The following is a 24171-nucleotide window of genomic DNA, read 5'->3' as shown; positions in this document are numbered from 1 at the left end:
TAAAATTTCCTCGGAAACCATTGTTGTGTATTACGTCATCCTTCCCTCGAGACTTCTCTATTATTTTTCCTAATCTAATTACGCTTTCGTTTTCTCTTTTGTCAAAGCAAGCGCGTAGTGGTCTTCGATCAGAAGGGGGAATTTATAACGTGGAGAAAAACATGCTTGCGAGCCTCTGTTGAGTGAAAGAAATGCAGTTGTTTGCCATATAACTCAGATATTCTACAAAGGCGTCAAAACGTCGTTTAAATAAGCCACCAACCCAATTAAAGCTGTAAAGTGTCGAAATACCTAAAAGCCGTGATAAAGAACTTTTAAATTACATAAAAACAAGTCGAACCATTTAAACGCAATTGGGAAAAGTGAAAAAAATAACCGCAATTAACATCGGGCGGTTGCGAAGATGCAAATTTTGTTAAACTTTAGGACTTTTTACGCAATATTGCTAAAACAACATTGCAGTGTTTTCCAATCAGCCACGCGTGATTTACCAAGGACTTGGTAACGAGTTTGCCTCAGAAAAACAAAGGCAAGAAATTCAACCACAACTCCCAAGTGCTACTGCTACGATCGGCAGACGATCGCGCCTGCCCCTTTCTCTCCCAACGGATCACGAATGAAAACGCCTGCGAATACAGTATGTAGACAAATCCATCTGTTCCCTTTCCGTGCATGTACATGGACTACGACGCGATTGCGTGTATTGTATTGGACGGAAATCCATGCAGACACGAAAAGGCAACGTTGTCGGTGCTATCGACCAACAAACACGGGCAAAATAATAAGGAATTTGCAGTACGTGGGGGCGCACACACTTTGGTGGCCTTGTATGCTTTTCTTAACCTATCGACATGTTTCGCGAAGTACAAAAAAACATGCAAAGAACGTGAAGAGAATGAAATAAAAAATGCATCGCACCCGCATAGGGCATTTATGTAGAAGACGTGAATTGTGGCAACAGTGTGTGGTAGATATGGACTTATTACACAAGAAGAATTTATCAGCACCAAACGATTTTCAATTGCCTTTCGCTTAGCAGATTTGCAAACAAAGCAACATGTCATTAAAGTGTGGTCTGTACATAATACAGTTTGCATCTGTTCAAACTATCTGGGGGTATTCAAAACCCTTGCAACAATCAGATTACAATATTTGAATGATACCAAGGTACTGCTGCAGTGAAGCAAATAAGGTAGAGAACAATGGGGTGGAATATGAACATAAAAGCATACAGGATGACACAAAGCGCTTAAAAGCCATCTTGAATAATAATGTTTCATAAACTGAAAAGGCAGGATGAAGTATGTTGGTTTTGCACTGTATACAGTGTAGCAATGTACAGTGTACAAACGGGGCAAGAGTGATGGGCGACATTGTTGTGTCAATGGCAGCACTTAACATGATAAAATACTGTTGACAAAGAAGTGTGGCAAAAGCAAGTGGGTTGACATGATGAAGTTGGCAAAAATAACTTTGTCATGTTTGGACTGCAAAAAACATATGATCAAATAGTGAGTGTTGTTTTAGTAGCATCCAAAACAAGTGAATTTATGAAGACATGCATTGACAAAAACTATACATAAACATTTGCAGCACTGATATCATAGTACCAATTATTTTTTACAAACTAAAATACCCACATTATCATGTCATACCACAAAAGATAATAAAAAAACACAAAACAATCAAACCATGTGAAGAAAACATAATATGACCTCTGTGGTTCCCATGGATCAAGCAAGTTTGTTTGGTTTAAAAGGCTTACAAGTGGATTAGGCCAAACATAATGGGAGATAAACCCTTTTAAGAATTGCAGCTGAGTTTCAGTCCACTTTGGATTGTTTGTGTAAAGTCAATTAACTGGGTTTAAGCTGTTTGTTTAGGCCAATGAAACACAAATCCTATTGCTACATTACAGTCAAACAAACTTTGGTGTTAAGGTCAAGTGACTTTTAATAACTCTACGTGGACCGGATTTAAAATGAAAACAATATGAAAGCAAAGGCATTGAAAATTTGCTGCACGGCTTTTTGCATCTTTTCAGCTACAGTTGGCCTTACACACACAATTGAAATTTGTTTATGAAATTAGTGACCCATTTCTGCAGCTATTGCATTATCTCCTCGTTCTTCAAGAAACAGCACAGGACGATCCTCCCTCTGTTCCCATGCACTAAGTTTTTTGCCCTCTGAATCGCTGGAGTTTGAACTTCGAACTCTGTTGTGAGAAGTGGGAATCCCACTGTCTCCCCAAGATGAACTTAAATCCTCATTGTCATCCCTGTCTTCAAACACATCATACTGCATGTTTTCTTTACTGTACTTTCTTTTTCCCTTCACCTTGCCAACAATAGGTGCAGACTTTGTACATATTTTTCCTTTGTCTTTGGAGAATTCGTCTTGGGTAAAAGCTTTCATGTCATGACTGGAAACATCAATAAATGAGTGTCTGATTGGCTCATGGTACAACTCATCCAATGGAACAAACCAAGCCCGTGGATGGCCATATGCATCTAAGGGCAGTGACGTTGTGACACCATTAGAATTTGGACTTTCATCATAATTTGGTGACTCCAAAAATGAACAATCATTTGAAAGTAAACCTGTATTTTCATCATTACCGAGAGTATTTGGGTATGACAATGAAGTATCTTTGGAAGACAAATTATCTTGCAATAGTGCAGAGTGGGCAGTTCCATAACCAATGTTGGAAGTCGGCCCGCAGACATCTGTTTTACACAAATCTTCATTTCCAGTTGCCCACTCTGTTGCATTGATACTAGTGAGTGGTGATTGTACAGTGAAATTTGGTTGCGTTGTTTCACTGCCGTTAACTGCAACGACTGATTTGTACTGGGCATCAATAAAGGTGCTGGAACATGTGTATGGGGAAACCATATCATTCTTAAAGGTGGAGAGGTCTTGGTCATAAATAGTTGATTGGGGAGAAGTGACAAGAGTGCCGCTGTTACCAGCAACAATCATGGATTCCGTTTTAACAGTAGGTGTGCTTGTAATTAACTTCTGTTGCATGAGCAGAATCCTTTTTGGTGCCGAGCTGACAGGGGTACATCCATTCTTTTCAAAATCATTTATGTGCAGTTGCTTGTCCACCGTTTTTTTGGGGGAGGCTCCTTCCAAAACAACCTGAACTTGTGCATGTCTTAGATTTGGCTGATCATTGTCTAATCCAGTGACAGATGTTGATTTTGTAACCAGTAAAGTATTCAACGCTCTTCTTTGTTTCCATGACCGCCTGCGACGTGTTGCAAAATGAAAACATAGACATAATGCCCCAAATAGCAAAAGAATCAATATAACAATGCAGAGCACCAATATGATTGCTAACAAGAAAGTGTTGTTCATGTCTTCATCGACAGCACCAGTAATTGTGTAGTTGCTGGATGTTGCCAATATTCGCGACTTGAAGGTGGATGTGAGTATAATCTCACCCAAGCCAGAAGACATCCTACCTCAGAGACAAACAATCACCATTTTTTGCACCTAAAATATAACAAACACTTTTTAAACAGTGATATTTAAATTTATATTTTTTACAAATAAGTCTAACATGCACTAAATAAAAATATCCGAAGCACACATATCGTCATGTCTTGCGCTGACGAGACTTTTTGAATGCAACCACACCAAGAATGTGTTACAACATTAACAACTTTCGCTGAACCAAGTCCACAACTACGAATACCCAACCTGCAAAAAAGTGAAAACACCGCCAAACTCGTTGTATTGTTTTGGACACTTGATAGAAATCAACTCACCAATGCATTTTTGCAATGCTTCGCCGACCTCGAAGGACGCTCACTGACTCCCAACATCGGTGAAAAAATTCACCTTACTTTTCCAAAAAAAATGTTTTTAAATTGATTTCCTTGGAAACTCAGAACGACGCGTCAGGGCGTCGACGCGAACAATTTGCGAACCACCGGTGATGCCCTCCACCCCATTCAGAAATACGTCACAGCACTAAAAATAACGCTGCAGTGGCAGATAAAGTATAATGTCGTATACATTATTTTCGTTCATCACACTAGTTTCATCTGGTGCATGACTATAGCAGTGTCTAAGAAAATACAATTATGCCAGTCAGCAATTTTTCAGCATTTAAAGTAAAACGTGCCTATTTTTAAATTTGGCTGATAGTTATAAGTTAGATTTTGGTAAGTACTCTTAGCGTATGGTTACTATAATCACATGGTACAGTATCAGTGTAACTGAGATTTTAGAAGCTTGTTGTGTCAAGAAGTAAACGAAAATCAATAAAAATGTCCTAAAATATTATCAAATTATTAAACGTGCCGTAACAGCTATATGTGTACGAGCTAAATTCTATTGATTGGCACTCTTTTGTAAAAGAGGTGTAAAGGTTAACACCTGACGAAGCGAGGGGAAATCGCGAAAGCTAGTGTACTTTGTTTACATTACAAAAGTCAGTCTTTTACAAAAGAGTGCCAATTAATAGAATTTAGCTAAAATATTATCAAATCCCTTATCATTGATTATAAGGCTTAAGAGGCATTGCAACTATTCTTCGCTACCTAGCCTATATCATAGCAAAGTTAAAATATAAGCTACATTTATTTGCAAAACAACACACAGAAGCAAAATTTTCACTCTACAGACGAGTGACGTATGCATTTGGTTGGGAAATCGTACTGACCGTGGCTGCGACGGTCTTGTGTCCGTAAGAATTTTGGCTCCTAACGGAACCTCTGATAGGTGCATAATAGAAGGGAAAGAAACGGCATCGCCAGTCAGCAAACGAACAAGTCACAAATACAATATTGGCGAGCAATACTAAGCAATATATCGTGTGAGAGACAACCATGTTGCGGTGGCGTATCGTGGCCGAAACGGCGGGTGCCAGGACGAATGAACAAATGCAGAGGATGGTGACCACCACCATGCGATAAAACACAGACTTGAGTCGTAACAGAGTGTTGTCGCTCACTTGACGTCGGTTCCGCCACAAGGGGCAAACCAGTAAGAGACCAAGCATAACAATACAAATCACACTGGTGACCGCCATAAACACAAGACTGAAATATATATTTGTAACCGACATAGAAACATGCACGCACAGATGATTAGGCATGGGTTGGACTTCAGCGGATACGGTAAACACCACGGCCTGCTGCACGGCGCTCACAACCAGGAGTCCCAAAATCGCGTGATTTAGGGCGCGCACGCAACCGGTTTGAAGAGTCTGCATGATGCGGTGCGTGTAAAAGAGCTTTATTCGCAGCCAAAGCATCAGGAAAACTACTGCCTGTCCAAGATTCAAACACCAAATGCCAGTAACTCTGAATGCCGTGCAAGCGTTGAAGCCACTGAAAAACGTCACCAGCATTGCAAACTGCGTGCAAATAAATCCTCCAAGCACCAGGAAGCAGGCAACGGGCGTCGCAAAGGCCATCATCACCTTCACGCGTCGAATACGTGCGCTTGGTGCGGCAAATGTGCTTCGTCGGGTTTTGTATTCGTAAATAATCGACACAAGAAGTAAGTAAAGGGAAGTTGCCGCGAACAAACCGTTGAAGATTTCCACTGTAATCCACTCAACAGAAAACGTGTAGATTTCTTGACCTTTGCCGCCACTGTTGTTAAATGCCATCGTTTTCAATTATAAAAGCTGCACTATAACTTTTGCTGGATTAAATTTTGCCGTTTGCCTGTAGTTTAAGCAAATACCTGTACCATTTCCTGAAGCAAAATGTATTGAAAAATATGTACAGTTTTGGCCAGGTTGGCTACCAAAATGGCAATAAAACTGTTTTTTATCAATAATTCATACAATTGTTTGGCCGAACTTTAAAAGCCGCCTTACTTTATTTTCTACCTAGTTGTTAACCAATGCTCAAAAGCCTTCTTGTGCGCCAGTCTCTATATGTGACAAGGAGAAAAACACAAAAAATCTCATGCAATATTGAAATACCGGTTATTCGAGTAAGTATGATCAAATTTCAAGCAAGATACTGTTGCTTTGTACGATGACCTAATGATTCAAGACTCATTGTTGCAAACATAATTCATGTAGTATTTTTAAGATCACTGGCACCAGAAAAATGTCCATGTTTTTGTAAGCTCTGGAGGTGTGTATTGTAAGGAGACAAATAAACAGCAAAACAAACGGCAACTTCGCACAAGTACAAAAATGCTTACAAATAGAAAATTGTCCAATGTAAATGTTCAGAAAGTCGTCAACGGTGGGCAAGTAAAACTGTGCGGCCAAATCAAACGTACCGTTGGTGATGTGTGTGTCATTGGGCGTGGTATTTATGCTGACAGCTTCCTTTCCCATCAAATCCATTGACCTTGGGAGCTAACCATCACTGACGCTTGTGTGCTTAGAATTCAACAAACCGCAATGGAACCTCATGTCATCTATTCTATCACGCCACGGGACGCGCGCATTGATATCCAGGAAATCCCGACCGCCAGTGCACGTAATTCTGTCCTCTTAGCAATTGCTGTAAATTTTAGTCGTCTTGTGCAAAGAACGTCAGGGCAGAAGCACCGTGGAAGCGCTATTAGTTGTTGCTTTTGCAAAAAAGCAAGTGATTATAGAATAAGAGTGATAATAACTGCAGCGGTAGTTAAAATTAAACACATTTAATGTTGTTTTTTTTTCTTTTTAAATGTTTTAGGTACTTTTAAGTTGATTTGATTGCGAATTATTGCAAAAATGTTATTGATAATTTTCTAGCAGCAACAACAAGAAACAAATACTATTATTAGCACAATTTCGCAATATAGGATATTGTAAGATTAGTCACCAATAAAAGCATCGAAATCGTACGGGATGTAAAAATCCCATATTTTTACCAACAATCACAATCCGTCAACGCGAAAACAATAAAGTTGAGTTTCCAGGACGGGACTTAGAACCCTAAAAATATTTTTCTTAATTGTTGTAGAAATATTTGATTGTGACAAAATGACTACCAGTGCTCCCCCTCCCCCTCCCTCTGCCCCTGCCCCTGCCATTACCGCCAGCGCCCCGCTTCTTGGGTCATCTCCCCCAACCTACAAGGACGTGTACGGGAAAATTATAGAAGCAAGAGACACCGCAAAAGATGGGGGCGACTTCATGCAGAAGTTTTGCGACATTATCTGCGGAACGCGTAACTAATCATTTTGTTGTCATGCTATAATAAAAACAATAACACCCTGTCAATATCTTCTTTTGCAGTTGGAGTTATCATTTTGGTGGGCGTTACGTTGTTTATTCCAGTCACAATGATCGCAATAGGTGAGAAATGATAGCAATACTTTCCTATTAATATTAAAGTTATGTCGGTTGGTAATAGTCAGCAGCGTCTAAGCCTATAGGATAGAAAATGCATTAATTTGATACTTTACAAATTCTTGTTGAAATCAACCTAATAGTGTTTCATAAACCTGCCAAGTGACGTAAAATATGAACATTTCATATTTCTTTTCAGGCTCCATAAATATCTATAACTGTCCTGCTCAGAGGTTCATTCCGATATGGTTGGTAGTGGCAGGGACGTTGGCTGCACTTATGCAGGTGATATACCTGTTGGACAGCATTATAGAGCGATGTACCAAGAAGGACCTGGCATCGGAGGCCACTAACAAAAATTGGTGTCATCGTACCAATCACTTGGTCCTTGGATGTTTTTGGTTTGCTTGGTTTATAGCCGGTACGTGGTTTAGTCAGGTATTTCAATATATTTGAAACCTTTACAACCTTGAGAACATGTAAGTGTGTTCAAATTGCATACGTGTCCCTTTGGACTTGTATGGCCCCTGGTGAGTCGTGCCGTCTGCACCCCCTCGCAGGGACTGTGCAAGGCACTTTTAACGTTATATACTTAAATAGGCTGACATGCTGAAAACGTCAAATTTTCTTTAAAGGCGTTACTGCTTTGCATGCAATTTTATTGGCTATGTTGTTACCTGACTGGTGTATTTACTTCTTACAGGTAATGTGTGGGTGTTCAGCATCTACCGTCCTAACACCCATGGAAAGCATTTCGATGACCATTATTGCGACCACGTGACCTACTATCTGGCTCTTACCATCATTTTGTTGGTGTATTTCATCACAGGCTTTCTGTCATGTACCTGTTCCTGCATATGGTGTTGTTGTTGGATTAGCATTCGCAAACGTCTGAACAAAGTGCTGCCCTGATGGGATATTAAGTATTTATTTCTGGTGGGGTGTCATAATAATAACAATATTAGTGCAATATTGTACAAATGAAAATTATAATCGTGTAAATAAGCCAACCTTTGTTAACGCTTGTGTAACCTATATATACAGCACTAGTTACCAAACTTTGCACAACTGTATTATGTTCAAAGCAGTATTCCACTCAGTTGTACAAAAAACACAGAAGTGCTGCAGCAAAATGTGCAAGACATTTGATTGCATTCTGTTCCAAACATAAATTATGCGTGTGCCATGCCAAAATCAAGAATTCACTTCGTGCCCATGTACAAACTACAAAATATACGGAATCCAACCCCAACCCCTATGAGTGTGTACACCGTGTTTCAATGTACCTCAAGGATCAGAAAGTAAGTTCTGCAACCGTTTCAAGCAAACGAAAATAACTTAGTAACCAAGCAAACTAAATAAAAACCAATAGAGATGAAAGTGTTGATGACGTATAGAAAGACCAATGAAAATTACAATAATTCAATTCTATGTCGCGAAATGTCACTGTGACGCGAAAAAACAAATAAAATTTGGTCAGAAAATCTAGATAAGTAACTATTTGTCGAGTGTGCTGGTATGTCATGTTTTACCAATCACCGGAAAAAAATTCATGGAATTTAAGGCCACAGAGAGCTTGTTGCACGTGATTGGTCAATCCCGTCAGGTGACTAGCGTCACAGGTCAGGCAACGATGGTTTGTGTTACGCCCCCGCTCTTGTAGAGCGCGCCTTATTCCTTTCATGCTTCACCGAGAACAAAAGTCTGTTGACGTTCCGTCACAGCAATGTTGAAAGACTTCGGTTGCGCAAGCCTTTTTAAGCACGTGCGATGTAATATCGCTGTCTTATGACTGCTCTTCAGTTTCAGCACGCACATTTTATTCGCAGCATTACAGTAATCTATTTTAAAAGGTCACGCGTGATCATAAGGCCGAAAAATGCATAACCACAAGCGTGATTTGTGTTGGGCCCGCAGATAAAAGCTCTCCTTTGTAACGTTTTGTTTAAGCCAGTGATTTTTAGAAGTAGTATTTTATGTCTGCATTCAATTGCCATTTGTGAATGTCCAGTAAGAAAATAATCGAATTTCAAAAAGATTTATATTTGTTCATGACAATTAATGCCTATAGTTGTTAATATCGCACAAAACTAACAGCAGGTGCAAACGTTGTCTCTGTATAATAACTATCGTCAAAAAAATTGTTGTCAAATGAAAGCCTAAAACGAGTGTGGGTGTAAGTTGCTGTTAAACAAATTCCTCTTGAAACCAACGCAATGTGAACAAACAGCACAGCTCTGTCATCTAAATACGCGCATTCGCTTGACATGTCATTAGTTCAACCAACAGGAAAATGAGGAAGCCCCTTACAAGCATGATTTGTGCATTTTGTTTCTGAACGGCTGACATACGGACGTTCAGCAAACTAGTTTCGCTGCAATTGCAACACAACTCTACAGTAGTGCCAGTCAATTATGCATGAAGCTGGAGGGCGACTGGGCAACGAGCAAAGAAGGCGAAGCCATTTGAAAACAACGCGAGGTTCAGTAATGCGGATTGAGCGGGCGTTGCCATGTAGCTGCTGTTGCCACAGAGAAATTTGATACCCATGTCCCAGAGCGATGGACGGCTATTAGTGATGGACATACGAAAGACCTTGCGTTTGTATTAATACTAGACTACCTGAAAAGATGCCAGGTTAAGATTTTCTGACGTATATGTCAAGCTAAAGCCTACATCGCTCATTGGGTCGAATTGTTTGGACCAACAGGGCTAGTATTTGCAAAGGGGAGCGTTGGTTTGTAGTGTAACGCAATCCTATTTGTAACTTAACTTAAACACACAGGTACAGGAACAGGTCAGTGTTTGTGGTTTAGAACAAGGCGAACATGCAAAATAAATTATCGTCAAGGATAAAATTACGCCATTGTTAAAAGGTCTACAGACCCAGTAAACGAGCGGTGTTTCAAATCTCTGACTAAACGTGTACGTAATATTGCAGGGTAATTAGAATTTTAATAGCATTTGCGCTTGACGTGCGATATGGAGCCTCTTGAGTCACAACCTGTGGATAAGGATGCCGAAAATCCTCCAGGATACGGAAGCCACGTTAGATCAGCAGAAGCACCACCAGCTTATGGATCATGGCTGGACCAACTCAAAAATGCTCAAAGAACATCCTCCAATCCACACGACTATATGAAGAAATCCGGGCAGGCAGTGTACAACACTAGTAACATGATGTTCCATTGTATTTGTTTGGAATTCATTGACGTTGTGGTGACTGTATATAAACTATTGTGTTTCAGAGGCCAGCATACCAATGATGCTCTTGCTTCTGCCAATACCGCTGTCTCAGATCATCGTAGGTATAAACCAATCTTATTTTGTTGTGAAAATTGTCATGTTATCAGCCCAAAACTAAACATATATGTTTAGGTGCCCTCAATCTCAACAACTGCCCAGTACAGCGTCTCATTCCTATTTGGATGATCGTGTCTGGATCCGTCTTCTTGGCAATGAAGGGTGCAGCTATCATCGATAAACTCCTGAACCCGGATCAAGGTGGAAACAGTGACGATGAGGACACACAAGGAAACAAGTTCTTCCGTATCTTCCAGTCGATCTGTTCATTGTTTTTATTTGCCTGGTTCATATGCGGTGAATATTGAAATGCTTTAAAAATTTAACTACGGGATTCACAATAGTAATATACCTGCCTATAGAAATGAACAAGAATCTTCATCAAATCCCCGAAGATGAATTCCATCTGTGTTAAAATTTACCATTACCTGACAGGCAGCGTGTGGGTGTTCAGCAACTACCGACCAGAGTTGAGTAACATCACTTCGACAAACTATTGCGACCGGGGAACTTACCTGTACGCGTTCGCCCTGCTCCTCATCGCCTATATCTGCATGTTCTTCTTCTGCTGTTGCTGTGGATGCATTTGCTGCGCCGCGAAACAAAACAAGAACGAAGCCAGCGAACCGTGAAAGTCCATGCACTAGAATGTATTTCTTGCTAAACTGCTAGTAGTAAACACATAACAAGTTTCACCTCTGCCATTAATACTATATTTCAATATTACCTGCGTCCATTTTACAAAACAACCAATCTGTAAATACCTGTTTAATTCATTTTCCATGGTGTGCATACTTAGCACATTTTATACCGCTTGTGACCTCTTGTCCCCCTGTCTGCCTGCCAATAGTGCTACAACCGTTAATCGTTTGGAAAATTAGAAGCATTGCTAAATCAGTGCTAATAAACAAAGGAAAAAAGTGCCCCAGTTGATTTTAGCAGTCTTTAAGATTGGGCAATAAGAAGGCGACTTCGCGAATGCCTTTATTGTAAACAGAGTACAACGCGCAGAACATAAGAGGAAAACGGGTGGAGAAAACGTTTGCAGATGATACCGATATTACGCAAATAAATTTTGATAAAAATTTGTATGATCACCACTGAGAGATTCTAGATTTTGATACAACCCGGAGGTAATAGCACAGTTGGCATACGTAAGATGACTGTCGGTTAGCAATGAAACCCATCTTGCGTACAGATTTATCTGACGCCCGGTTTGCAACAGCCCGGGAAAGGATTTTGTGTCGCTCGCTGACTGCCGAGTCGTCTTCCAGAAAAAAAACGGTTTAGTTGGATCATGTGATCATTTCTGTACATCAGTAGCAAGAGTTTCTGCAGATTAAAGGGTCAACAAATTTTCAGAAGGAGAAAGCCAAAGTATTCATATGTCATACATTAGGCCTGATTGATAAAACGCATCGGTTTTTTATGACGCCATTTCCTTTGCCGCAAGGCAGAAATTTTCAAGCGTCACGTCACAGGATATACGAATGCTTGCATTATTAAGGTGCCATTAACGTTAACCGATGCCCGGCCAAACCACCGATGGAGGTTTGGATGATTGTGGTCGGTGCGGTTTTCACTTCTTGGTACTTCGTTCACCCAGACCTGCCAAATGTAACACAAAAATTAAGGTTGTTGAACAAACGAAAAAGGAATTCACAAGAAACGTTCGATACCAAAAGGGACCGCAAATACTCTGGAGGACAAAACGGTGATAAACCATCTCTATACGAGTCCAAATATTGCTATGAAACATTCAACGCCTGTCACGGGCGGTATTGTCACAACGCTTTTGTGCTGCTCCAAGAGTGTTTGTCCAGTCGAATTTGGTGGGGTTCTCAATACGCCGAGATCACGTGTTTGATTACGTCAGATGTATGAGCAAGGGTCACGCAAACCAGATTCAATTAGAATTTCGCGGGTATATTACTTAATCATTATAGAACCAGAATCAGAACAGTATTGAACCCTTGCTGGTGTGTTGAACATGATATTAGTCGCAATCCCTTTTGCAAGTTCTAGAATCACCCCAAATTTATCAAAGGCATAAATGTAAGTTCAAAGGTTACTTGTGCGGCAGCTGCAGTTGTATAATTTTTGAAAATCAGTTATTGTCACATGTAGTGTTACCTTCTGTTTTCTGCAAAACTCACAACCGCATTGGGCTGTGTATCAGAAAGGTTGCTGTAAGATAGGGTGCATTGTGTGGCACGGAAAAAGGAGAATGCGCAACAGGCGAAAAACGTTCCACTTCATCTAAAACAACGCTCAGTTAAACGCCGGTTGAGAAAACGTTGTTGCTGCTGCTACAGCAGAAATATAATTTCGATATCAAGGGTGATGATAGCTATTAGAGATGGACGTGCGAACCCTAAAACAATATTCCGTAATGGGGGGGAAAGTAATGGGGCGACCATTCTTAGAAAAATATTGATTACACTATAAAAGGTTCAGGAAGTAAATCTTAATGCGCATTTACGACTATCTGGTCGTCTGAGGAGAAACTTTGCTATATACACGTCATACTAGTAACCTATAACAATTGCAATCTTCTTTCACAATTGACGTGCGATATGGAGCCCATTAGGTCACAACCGACGGATAAGGATGCCGAAAACCCTCCAGTAAGCGGTAACCAGGCCAAAGCAACAGAAGCACCACCAGCTTATGGATCATGGCTGGACCAACTCAAGGATGCCCAAAGAACATCCTCCAATCCACAGGACTATGTCAAGAAGTCCGGGCAGGCAGTATACAACACTAGTAAGGTTACACTCTGTTGCATTTAGCACAAATCGAATGCTAACCGTCGCAGAATTATCCAGTGTTTGAAACTGCTTTATTTACGTTGTTGTGACTGTATATGTATATATTGCTTTTCAGAGGCCAGCATACCAACGATGCTCTTGCTTCTGCCAATACCGCTTTCTCAGATCATCGTAGGTATAAACCAATCTTATTTTGTTGCGAAAATAAAAACAATTGTCAACAACAATCATGTTATCAGCCCAATACTGAACATATATGTTTAGGTGCCCTCAATCTCAACAACTGCCCAACACAGCGTCTCATTCCTATTTGGATGATCGTGTCTGGATCCGTCTTCTTGGCAATGAAGGGAGCAGCTATCATCGATAAACTCCTGAACCCGAACAGCGACGATGAGGACACACGAGGAAACAAGTTCTTCCGCCAATTTCAATCGATTTCTTCATTGTTTTTGTTTGTCTGGCTCATCTGCGGTAACTATTCTAATGTTTGGATTGGAGCTTTTTGTAACAATAATTTCATACATGTGTTGTCTCCATTACCAATGTATACGAAATCGGCAAAAATCAATTTTAAATCTCCTAAACTTTCAAGGGTATACGGTGTTTAATTGTTTGTTCCCATTCTGCAGGAAGCGTGTGGGTGTTTGGCAAATACCGACCAGAACTGAGGGACCCGTCGTCGCCGAATTACTGCCATGGAGGAACCTATTTTTACGCGTTCGTTTTATTGATCATGGCCTACGTCTTCATGTTCTTCTTCGGCTGTTGCTGTGGATGCCTTTGCTACACCGCGAAACCAGACAAAACAGAATCGCCAAGCGAGCCGTGAAAATCTCGATATAACATTTTTTGTGCTAAAACTACTTGTAAAAGCTTAACATGTATAACGTCTGTCATTAATGCTAATTTTGAATTTTACCTCATCCCAGTATATGTCTCGTCGATGACACTATATTCGTAACAATAAACGAATTTGTAAATACGTTCCTCAGCATTATATAAAGACTGCTTAAATGTTGTCGAAAGTGGAAGCATTATGGAACAAATTTATTGGTAATAAACCTCGTCAGTGCAGATCCGTACAACAGTTCAGTCAAAAAAAAAGTTTGAAAGAGTTTTTTTCGAGATAATCCGAAATATTCTTAACTGTTCGATTAGTTTCCCTTATCGACTGACTACTGAATCAACGACCAGGCACCCAAACGATATACTCGAGATATTCAGTGACCCCCACCTTTTTCTCGCAATTTCGATGGTTGAATAATTACGAACAACATAATTTGCATAATGATCGAAATTTGCGAGCCCTGCACAATTCAGCGTTAATAACTTCGTTGGCCATGTGGGTTGTGCAGAAATAGGCGCACAAAGGTCGCGCGTCAGTATGTATGTGTGAACCGCAGCATCCAAGCATACGGATTCGGGCGAACGGTACGTCTATTTCCATTTTATATCAGAGGAACGTGAACATCTTATCCAAATATTGACAGCGAATCCTGCATGTCTAACTCAACTAAAGAAGACAACGGTAAAATCGTGCACTGTCGTTATAATTTATGCACAGAACAAGCATTGGCAAATTGAGCGCACTTTAACCAAGGACATTAAAATTTAATGTCGCCACAGCAACAAATACAAAGGTGATATTTTACGACCAATAAGAAAATATATGTGAATGTTTAATTAAACATTCAAGTTAGGTTTGGATTCAACCGATGTAGTCTGCAGGTTTCAGTTTTAGTTAAACGCACCAGCCTGTATAGGATAAGCACTGGGACAACAACACCGGAAATCGTGTCACGGATTCTGTTTTTATAGGACTCTGACGTACCACACAAAATAGTTACGCATTATAGGAGGCGCATTTCACACAATACGAAGCAGAAATTTATAAAAATTGGGACAGTACGATGGTTTTGGTTTTCGCCAGTTGGTACCGAGACACAGATACCTTTTTTAGCATTGAGGCCCGCACAGCAGTGTACGGACTGAACTGGCATAATTACGCTCAGGTTACAACAGCCTGCGTTGTTTTGAACGCTTTGTGACCCACATTATCCGCTAGGTCGTCTTACAAAAACCCAGCTTTGTTGCTTCGTGTGATCAGGTGGTAGCCACCGTTGCTGTATGTGAAAGGTCGACCTGCTACAATAATAGCAAGTGGGTGTTCTGCTTTACCCCACGTGGATGACAATTGGAAGATTTTTCGCGTCACTTTTAGATAAGTTTTGAGGCAAACGCTGGCACAGAAACGAAAGTAGCAGCCTGACGTGTTGCAATGGGTCTGCTGGATTGGACATGGTTGCCATGGTAGTTTTTAACTTACTCAGTTGGTCTGATCACATTGTCATGGAGAGACTCGTCACCGAGGGTAGAACTTTGTTTGCCGTTACGCCAAATTATTTTGTGCCATTGCGGAACGGAGCGATGGATCGTTTTTTTGCCGCGCTTGAATTGTTACCGGCATGCAATGAGAGTATGTCAAGCAAGAAATGCGTTATTTACCAAACCTGCGGAACAGTTGGCCACTTAAAACATAGCATTAATTACTGTTAATAGCATGCAGGAAGGTTAATGTACCTATGTGGCTACTTTTCAAAACGGTTGGGGTTGCATTTGTAGGGGAACATTCAAACAAAAGGAAAAGTAACTCAACCGTACTGAATTGGCAAAAATAAAGAAAAATTTTGAATGTCTAACATTGCGAAGACGTTGTTGCAGATTGCGTGTTTGAAAAATTAATTTGCGCACAATCGTTTGGTTGCGATTGAATTCTTACATTAAATGTAAAACGTATCGCTCCAGGCGCTAAACAGCAATTATTATCGGAACTATATTGAACTAACCAATTCGTGTGATAAGTGTAACTAGCATTTTTATTATTGCATAGGCAATTATTAAACGACAACGACTCCGTTGTAAACTGTAGTAGTTTCAAAGGTACGTTCAGCTCGGATGTATTTCACTAACGTTCAACGTTGCGCCGTGTAAATTTTTGTAAATTTCCAGTTTACGCACGTCGGACTCACAATGCGCCGAGATCACGTGTCTCATTACGTCAGATGTATGAGAAAGGATCGCGCCTTTTTTAATACCATGACAACACCCGATCACGTGATGCCTTATGCATAGTTTTTGAGAGTATTCGTGTGAAAAGTGTAACTAGCATTTTTATTATTGCATGGACAGTTATTAAACGATAACGAGCCCGTTGTGAACTGTAGTAGTTTCAAAGGTACGTTCAGCTCGGATGTATTTCAGTAACGTTCAACGTTGCGCCGTGTAAATTTGTGTAAATTTCCAGTTTACGGACGTCGGACTCCCAATGCGCCGAGATCACGTGTCTCATTACGTCAGATGTATGAGAAAGGATCGCGCCTTTTTTTAATACCATGACAACACCCGATCACGTGATGCCTTGTGCATAGTTTTTGAGAGTATAAATGGAGTTCGCGGGTTCTATCAGTTTCAGTATTTAAATACCTTTAATTGTATAATTGTTATGTCACAGGTAGTACTGTTGTTTCAGGTAAAAATGTAACAAGGAGGCAAAGCTTATGCATTATGGGCAATTCGTGGCTAACGCTAAAGCTTAATGTTGGGCAATTTTACATGAAAATACAATCCGTACATATGTGCAAAAAAAGCCATAATATTGCAAAGCTGCAGTATAGGGTACCCTGCAGATCGACATTGACCGAAAGGTACCACAAAGTGGAGACTAGTGTGCCTGCTAGTGTGAAAGCTAGCACAGTGCCACTCAACGGCTGCACTGATGAGACCTCACAGGTCGAAACAGTGCGTGTACACACCCTGTCTGCAGCTTTGCACAATCCGTACATTTTACTGATTTTACGGATGTTTTTTATCCATTTTGCATAATGAATGTTGATGTGATATTTTCCAACATTGAAGAATATGGCTCTTTCATATTTGCAGAGGCACAGGCATTGCTGGACAATAACGAACCCCAATCATATTAGACTTTTTTAATGGCACATTCAACGCCTATCGAGGGTGGCATTGTCCCAAACGTTTTGTGTTGCGTCAAGTGTGTTTACCCAGTCGAGTCAGGTCAGGTTTTCAATACGCCGAGATCACGTGTTTGATTATGTCAAATATATGGGCAAGGGTCACGCAAATCAAAATCGAATGTTTGTTTATCTCTTGCACGCCCACAACGTAAACATTTTGGAACCAGCAACGCTGATATGCGGCTCCAGTGCTGAATAAGCAAATCCCCTTTCAGAAGCAGAGGTGTGAGCACAAAGTTTATATGTGCGTCAGTGTCAGTGTTTTAAAGTTTTGAGCTTATGCCGATGTTCGGTCTGCGCTTGTTCATGTGCTAAAAGTGTGAAATGTATGAATACCGAAAACCTGTAAAGCAAGGCCAGTCTTCGGTGCTTAGATTTTGAAATGTAGCACATAAATTACTACACAGTTGTACATTGAATTAAGTGTAGGGTATTCTTTTGTTATTTTATGCTAAGATATATTAACATGGTGGCGTATTTAACGAATTAGCAGTATGTTACTGATATTGTTAAGTAAATTTAACTTGTGACTTTCTTAAACAAGGATACATTTCTCAAAAACATGAGTTTTATTACATCTAACATCTATACATACTCAATTGTTCATTACGCTGCTTTGGCGTCGTTTCAAACGCCCTGTTTGCTTCGAGTATTGTTATAACATCGACTATTGTCATATCGCGATATCGTGGTTTCAGCAGAACTTGGAATCACATGGGTGAAAAGGGATAGCACTTGGCTTGGGTAAATTTTCGTAGTAGGACAACACGAGTCAGTTTAGTGTGAATAATTTGCTTTGCACTATTTCAGTGAGATTTTCCTATTCGCCCATTATTTTCTTGTATTGACATTTGCAATTGATAAAAGGATTTTATAGCTCGAAAAATGTATCTCAAAGAACGGAAACTAATTCAAGTTTTTATATTTTTTAGGATTTATTAGATTTGAGAACTGAAGTTGCAGTGAAAAATGGCCGAGGGAGACCCCCAATGCAGATCTCTTACAGCTGGACTTAAGCACGCTCGTCACACCGCCCAAGGGCCCTTGGATTATATGCAGAATGTCAATCAGGTTCTTAACCGCCGACGTAAGTAATCAAATATAAATATAAGTAATTTTGTAGGTTATATACAAGTTACAGGAGTTTTTACAAAAATTAGCAACATTATTCTTTGCTGTATACGTTTGGATACACAACAAACTAAAAAATGTAAGTAAAATTTGTTTGTTCCAATAGGTTGTTCGTTTGGAATCTCCCTCGGTTTCATTGGACTTCCACTTTCAGCACTCATATCAGGTATTCCAAACATTATGCTTTCCTCGCAGCAGTGAAACGTGCCAAGCAATTTGTCTCAAAAAACATACCAGTTCAATTATTGGGCAGAGATTTACCTGTCAGTTTAGACGTACTAATGTTTACACAATTATTTTATGGCCAAATTTCTAAAGTATATCACGTGACAAAACTTTTAAAAGTTTTTTTTTCAACTTTACTTAGTATGCATCATTACAGGTGCCATAAACGTGGACCGATGCCCGAAACAACCACTGGTCGAGGTTTGGATGATTGTGGTCGGTGCGGTTTCACTTCTTCTAATAATGCTTGGTGTGGTTCAAGCCATTCTGTATATTAAAGGTCATGACTCGGATGGCAGGGGAAGTCCCGTGTTAACAATTCTGAACCTCATCGGAATTCTGTTTCTTTTTGCTTGGCTTATTGCCGGTATGTTCAAATGTTATGTGCAATGGGAATTAATGTTTGAATGTTGATACTTAAAAATAATATAGGATGATTTGGGATAGGGCAGTCCCATATGGTCGGAAAATCAGTTTGTATGTAGTGTATACGGTTGAGACAACACTTTCAGTTTACATAATAATCTTTTGAGGGACAATCATTCCTAACTTTAAACAAAGTTTTATGAAAACGGCGGCGTCGCACAACTGACCCCATAACCCTAATGCTTGTCGTAACCCAAACCCTCCCACTCACTGCGATCATACGACACGCACGGTGATCCCTGTGAGAAAATCACATTCACATGGGTGCATGTCACGATCACCTATACGGTTTTATCGTCACTAATGCCATTTCCATTTATTCATGTTGGTTCTTCGTGTTTGCATTTTTTTTAGCAAAATTAAATTTTATTAATCCAATAAAATTCCAAAGTTATTTAGAATGACAAAACTTGGTGCTTATCTTTTCAGGGAGTGTGTGGGTGTTCAGCATATGGGACCCTACCATGATCGGAAGTAACAGCAACTACTGCGACGGAAACTACTGGTATGCCTTCGCATTGGTGTTATTGGGCTACATTATCACTGCCGTTGTCGGTGTTTACTGTGCGTACATTGGCCTCAGCAAAAAACCGGATTACCTGAAGTAACTGTCAGCTGCAGTGCTTGCAACATATTCCTCAACACGCAGATGAACTTACAACATTCCAAACTAAACTGAACACTCAGATGTTTTCTTTCTAATATTCTTGTGCTTATTTTTTTAAATCCGCTTTTACCTTCACAAACCTATTTTCAGTCAGCAATTTTCAGTTAAAAATAAAATTGATCGTTGTTGTGTGAAGCGAACATTCGTAAAGTCTATAGTATGTATGAGACGAAAAATTTTATTTTAACACCGACGTTGCAGTACAGGAAATGCACTCTAATATTCTCCTAAATCTTATCTAACATCCAGTGATGTCTAATACTCATATAAAGACGCCCTGAGCATTGCTAAATTTTCTAATCATGTATCAGTAAATGCCGAATCTCCTGATATTCGGCACGTAAAAGGATGCCCTTTTCAATGACACATTTTATTTGATAACTTGGTATTGCAAGCCAGTGGCAGTAAGCGCAAAAAAACTGCATAGTACCTAACAGACATAGATATAAGCTGTTGCGTCGGTTACATAAGTTACGAGAGTTTTTATTGTAGCTAACGTTTCGGTCCACCATCCGGCGAGACTTCCTCAGGGTATAAATTTATTTGGAATTTACCACACCTGGCAGCAAGAATAGCGGAGTAAAAAAGCAGAAAGGTATAAAGAAGTTTTTGCTGATCACTGTGAGAACACATTAACCATGTACGTACTGAAAAGGTGTTGCTGTGCGTCACTTATGGTTACGAAAACTCCCACACCTTCTTGTTCCCTCTGTTCTTACATCATACTGAGTGGAATAACAAACGGTAATTATTTCCGACTTCTGAAAAAAAGTTTTTAGTCCATTTTCATTTCAATTTGTTGTCAATAAGCAGGTATAATCTGTAAAGCAATATACGCAACATGTACTTTTAAAAACAGTGCAAACGAATAGCAGGAGATGGTTTTACACACACCATGTGCCGAAGTGTTGAGAATGGTATAAAACACATTTCGGTGTTGATAAATGAAGCTAAAGCATTTCAACACCTTAATTAAATTTTCGATTGTTTGGATTTATTTTCATTGATTGCATTTATTTGAGGAAATCAGAACAACTGACAATTTATCGAGTGTGGTCTTTGCTTATTAGGCGTGACCGCAGTGTCTATCATTTCTTGAGGACAGTTTGTTAACGTGACAAGTGATAAGGTGCGTTCAATAAACAAATATTGGCACACATGACAAAGGATGATATAAACCTGGAGAGCATATAAGTATCATATTTATAGGCGGATTCGTGTCTGGTAAATGTATCGTTTCATGGTCCTTTGCCCAAGTAGTGCAAAGCGATCAGATTTCAGTTTTTCGTAGAGTACAAATAAAGTAAATCGTTCGTTCCCAAGAACACCGGAAATAGCTAAAGTTTCAGGCACAACTGCATGTTTGCTATTGGTAAAAAAGCATTAAAATGCAACAATCAATCCAGTACGATGGTTTTACCAACGGTTTAAAGTGCATATGACACGGAAAAATAAAACATGTTAATAATCAAACTAAGAGATGTTCATAACTTTAGAACATTTTTGGCGAAAATAGTAGCTTGATACGACGACCGGTTTCTGAGATACAGCTGATCAAAGTCGCACTTTTGCCGCTGCGAACGAAATCGTGCGAAAGCGAGATATTGTTGCGTGACGTCATAGAAGGCGCTTCGGTCGTGCGCGAGTGCTGGCAGCAAGCCTTATGCGTAGGAATGGAAAACATTGTAAAACCGGTTTAAGCATAATATTGCATTAAACAGGGGACAAAAAGGAAACAAGTGAAATAAACGGATTTTGATGTTAATTTAAGCTGAAGACAGATGGCCGCTGTTCGACCTATTATGTCCTATTTAGTTGTGCAATAATAAAACAGTTACTGGGACAGGGTGTTCTTGTTGTTACAGCATTTATGATCGCTAACGTGATACATGAACTTTTGAAAACACGACAGAGACAAACAGTTAGTTTAGCATTGTCGTTTTGTCCACTCACAGTTATGTCGTTTCTTCTATACCCTATGGTCATCCGCTAATTAGAGACAAATAAGCCTTTGATTCGTGACGTCACAATGACAAATTTTTGTGTGATGCAAAACCCTGTCCTGACCTTTACGGTAACGTAATCTGTGGATTCTCCCATGTTTGAAACTCGATATCTGCAAAAAAAAGGCGCCTTCTCCTATCTAAACAATGCATTTTTTCGACGCGAGTGCCTTATGTGATGTCATTTTCTCCTTAGCGCAAAAGATTTACGATTTTTGGACGCCGTTACTTTTCGTGCAGTTTTTTACATTTTTTAGTTGACGTAGAACCGTGAAACTTTGGATATATGTTTGTTGTAGATGTACCTTTAGTTTTACGCAAAGTTGTCATGGCCGTGTCATATGACGCTGAGGGGCCGTTGGATTACATGCAAAGAGTGAAGCAAGTTTTCAACCATCGTTGTAAGAATGTTTTTGTTAGTTTGTTTTCAGTGCCATCTCGCATAACATTGCTATTGTGCATGTTAGATTGCCTGTTTGCATTTTGTTGCGGAATCAGTGGAATCCCATTGTCAGCCATGACATCAGGTAACAGTGTATGCATAAGAGAGCTAAGACAGAATATCAGAAACGGTTGGCTCGAAGAGAGCTGGCATCACGAGATCAAGACCTACACAGCACACTCCTTCTCTCCATAAGGAAATAGAAAACAATAGTAATAAATAAATGAGAATATTCTTGTCAAAAATTCAAACAGAGATCGTAACGGACAGCTCTGAAGATTAGACATCGTCAGTTTCCACAACCACGTGTTTAAATAAAATTAAAATATATTAATTAGATTAATTTGAATGAGAAATCGTCTTGCAGATTGCTAAATAATTGCAGAGCAAGGAAAAGTAACTCAACCGTACTGAATTGGCAAAAATAAAGAAAAAATTTGAATGTCTAAAATCGCGAAGACGTTGTTGCAGATTGCGTGTTTGAAAAATTAATTTGCGCACAATCGTTTGGTTGCGATTGAATTCTTGCATTAAATGTAAAACGTATCGCTCCAGGCGTTAAACAGCAATTATTATCGGAACTACTGACCTAACACTTTTATTATTGCATGGGCAATTATTAAACGACAACGACTCCGTTGTAAACTGTAGTAGTTTCAAAGGTACGTTCAGCTCGGATGTATTTCACTAACGTTCAACGTTGCGCCGTGTAAATTTTTGTAAATTTCCAGTTTACTCACGTCGGACTCACAATGCGCCGAGATCACGTGTCTCATTACGTCAGATGTAGGAGAAAGGGTCGCGCCTTTTTTGAATACCATGACAACACCCGATCACATGACGCCTTGTGCATAGTTTTTGAGAGTATAAATGGAGTTCGCGGGTTCTATCAGTTTCAGTGTTTAAATTCCCTTAATTGTATAATTGTTATGTCACAGTTAGTACTGTTTTCTCAGGTAAAAATGTAACAAGGAGGCAAAGCTTATGAATTACGGGCAATTCGTGCCTAACGCTCAAGCTCAATGTTGGGCAATATTACATGAAAAAACACTCCGTACATTTTACTGATTTTACGGATGTTTTTTTTATCCATTTTGCATAATGAATGTTGATGTGATATTTTCCAATATTGAAGAATATGGCTCTTTCATATACTTGCAGAGGCACAGACATTGGACAATAACGAGCCCCAATCATATTTGACTTTTTTAATGACACATTCAACGCCTATCGAGGGTGGCATTGTCCCAAACGTTTTGTGTTGCGTCAAGTGTGTTTACCCAATCGAGTCAAGTCAGGTTTTCAGTACGCCGAGATCACGAGTTTGATTATGTCAAATGTATGGGCAAGGGTCACGCAAATCAAAATCGAATGTGTGTTTATCTCTTGCACGCCCACAACGTAAACATTATGGAACCAACAACGCTGATATGCGGCTCCAGTGCTGAATAAGCAAATCCCCTTTCAGAAGCAGAAGTGTGAGCACAAAGTTTATATGTGCGTCAGTGTCAGTGTTTTAAAGTTTTGAGCTTATGCCGATGTTTGGTCTGCGATTGTTCATGTGCTAAAAGTGTGAAATGTATGAATACCGAAAACCTGTAAAGCGAAGGCCAGTCTTCGGTGCTTAGATTTTGAAATGTAGCACATAAATTACTACACAGTTGTACATTGAATGAGGTGTGGGTTATCGTTTTGTTATTTTATGCTGAGATATATTAACATGGTGGCGTATTTAACGAATTAGCAATATGTTACTGATATTGTTAAGTAAATTTAACATGTGACTTTCTTAAACAAGGATACATTTCTCAAAACACATAATGCGTTATATTATATGTAACATATATACACACTCCATTGCGCTGCTTTGACGTCGTTTCAAACGTTGTGTTTGCTTCGAGTA

The 24171-nt window shown here is 39.7% G+C and overlaps 6 protein-coding genes across 7 annotated transcripts; 4 read left to right on the top strand and 2 right to left on the bottom strand.

Annotated features, from left to right (window-relative positions):
• Window positions 1-711: 711 nt before the first annotated feature.
• LOC145910556 (uncharacterized) lies at window positions 712-3811 on the bottom strand. Its single transcript, XM_082997722.1, has 2 exons — window positions 3779-3811; window positions 712-3503 (listed from the first exon to the last, which is right to left on the bottom strand). The coding sequence occupies exon 2, from the start codon at window positions 3465-3467 to the stop codon at window positions 2088-2090; it is 1380 nt and encodes a 459-aa protein (XP_082853848.1). The 5' UTR covers window positions 3468-3503; window positions 3779-3811; the 3' UTR covers window positions 712-2087.
• An 821-nt stretch (window positions 3812-4632) lies between these two features.
• On the bottom strand, window positions 4633-5631 carry LOC145910850 (uncharacterized). The gene has a single exon (XM_082998060.1). It carries the CDS (start codon window positions 5629-5631, stop codon window positions 4633-4635), a length of 999 nt encoding a protein of 332 aa, XP_082854186.1.
• A 1308-nt stretch (window positions 5632-6939) lies between these two features.
• On the top strand, window positions 6940-8175 carry LOC145910557 (uncharacterized). Its single transcript, XM_082997723.1, has 4 exons — window positions 6940-7141; window positions 7210-7269; window positions 7463-7684; window positions 7967-8175. The coding sequence occupies exons 1-4, from the start codon at window positions 6955-6957 to the stop codon at window positions 8173-8175; spliced, it is 678 nt and encodes a 225-aa protein (XP_082853849.1). The 5' UTR covers window positions 6940-6954.
• A 257-nt stretch (window positions 8176-8432) lies between these two features.
• LOC145910558 (transmembrane protein 272-like) lies at window positions 8433-11522 on the top strand. 2 transcript variants are annotated; one of them, XM_082997725.1, is made up of 5 exons: window positions 8433-8564; window positions 10205-10435; window positions 10512-10571; window positions 10642-10863; window positions 11002-11522. In XM_082997725.1, exons 2-5 carry the CDS (start codon window positions 10246-10248, stop codon window positions 11196-11198), a joined length of 669 nt encoding a protein of 222 aa, XP_082853851.1. In that variant the 5' UTR covers window positions 8433-8564; window positions 10205-10245; the 3' UTR covers window positions 11199-11522. The 2 variants fall into 2 exon arrangements, with proteins under 2 accessions (XP_082853851.1, XP_082853852.1); XM_082997726.1 differs by having other exon boundaries at window positions 10929-11053.
• Window positions 11523-12898: 1376 nt separating this feature from the next.
• LOC145912233 (transmembrane protein 272-like) lies at window positions 12899-14169 on the top strand. The gene is made up of 4 exons (XM_082999646.1): window positions 12899-13332; window positions 13453-13512; window positions 13602-13811; window positions 13970-14169. Exons 1-4 carry the CDS (start codon window positions 13143-13145, stop codon window positions 14167-14169), a joined length of 660 nt encoding a protein of 219 aa, XP_082855772.1. The 5' UTR covers window positions 12899-13142.
• A 2643-nt stretch (window positions 14170-16812) lies between these two features.
• Window positions 16813-20090, top strand: LOC145911390 (transmembrane protein 272-like). The gene is made up of 4 exons (XM_082998709.1): window positions 16813-18461; window positions 18612-18671; window positions 18888-19097; window positions 19586-20090. Exons 1-4 carry the CDS (start codon window positions 18344-18346, stop codon window positions 19762-19764), a joined length of 567 nt encoding a protein of 188 aa, XP_082854835.1. The 5' UTR covers window positions 16813-18343; the 3' UTR covers window positions 19765-20090.
• Window positions 20091-24171: the final 4081 nt, after the last annotated feature.

Source organism: Ascidia mentula, chromosome 8, assembly GCF_947561715.1.
Source record: "Ascidia mentula chromosome 8, kaAscMent1.1, whole genome shotgun sequence".
Classification (NCBI taxonomy): domain Eukaryota; kingdom Metazoa; phylum Chordata; class Ascidiacea; order Phlebobranchia; family Ascidiidae; genus Ascidia; species Ascidia mentula.
Note: the sequence above shows the minus strand (reverse complement) of the source record. Positions and strands in the feature narration are given on the sequence as shown.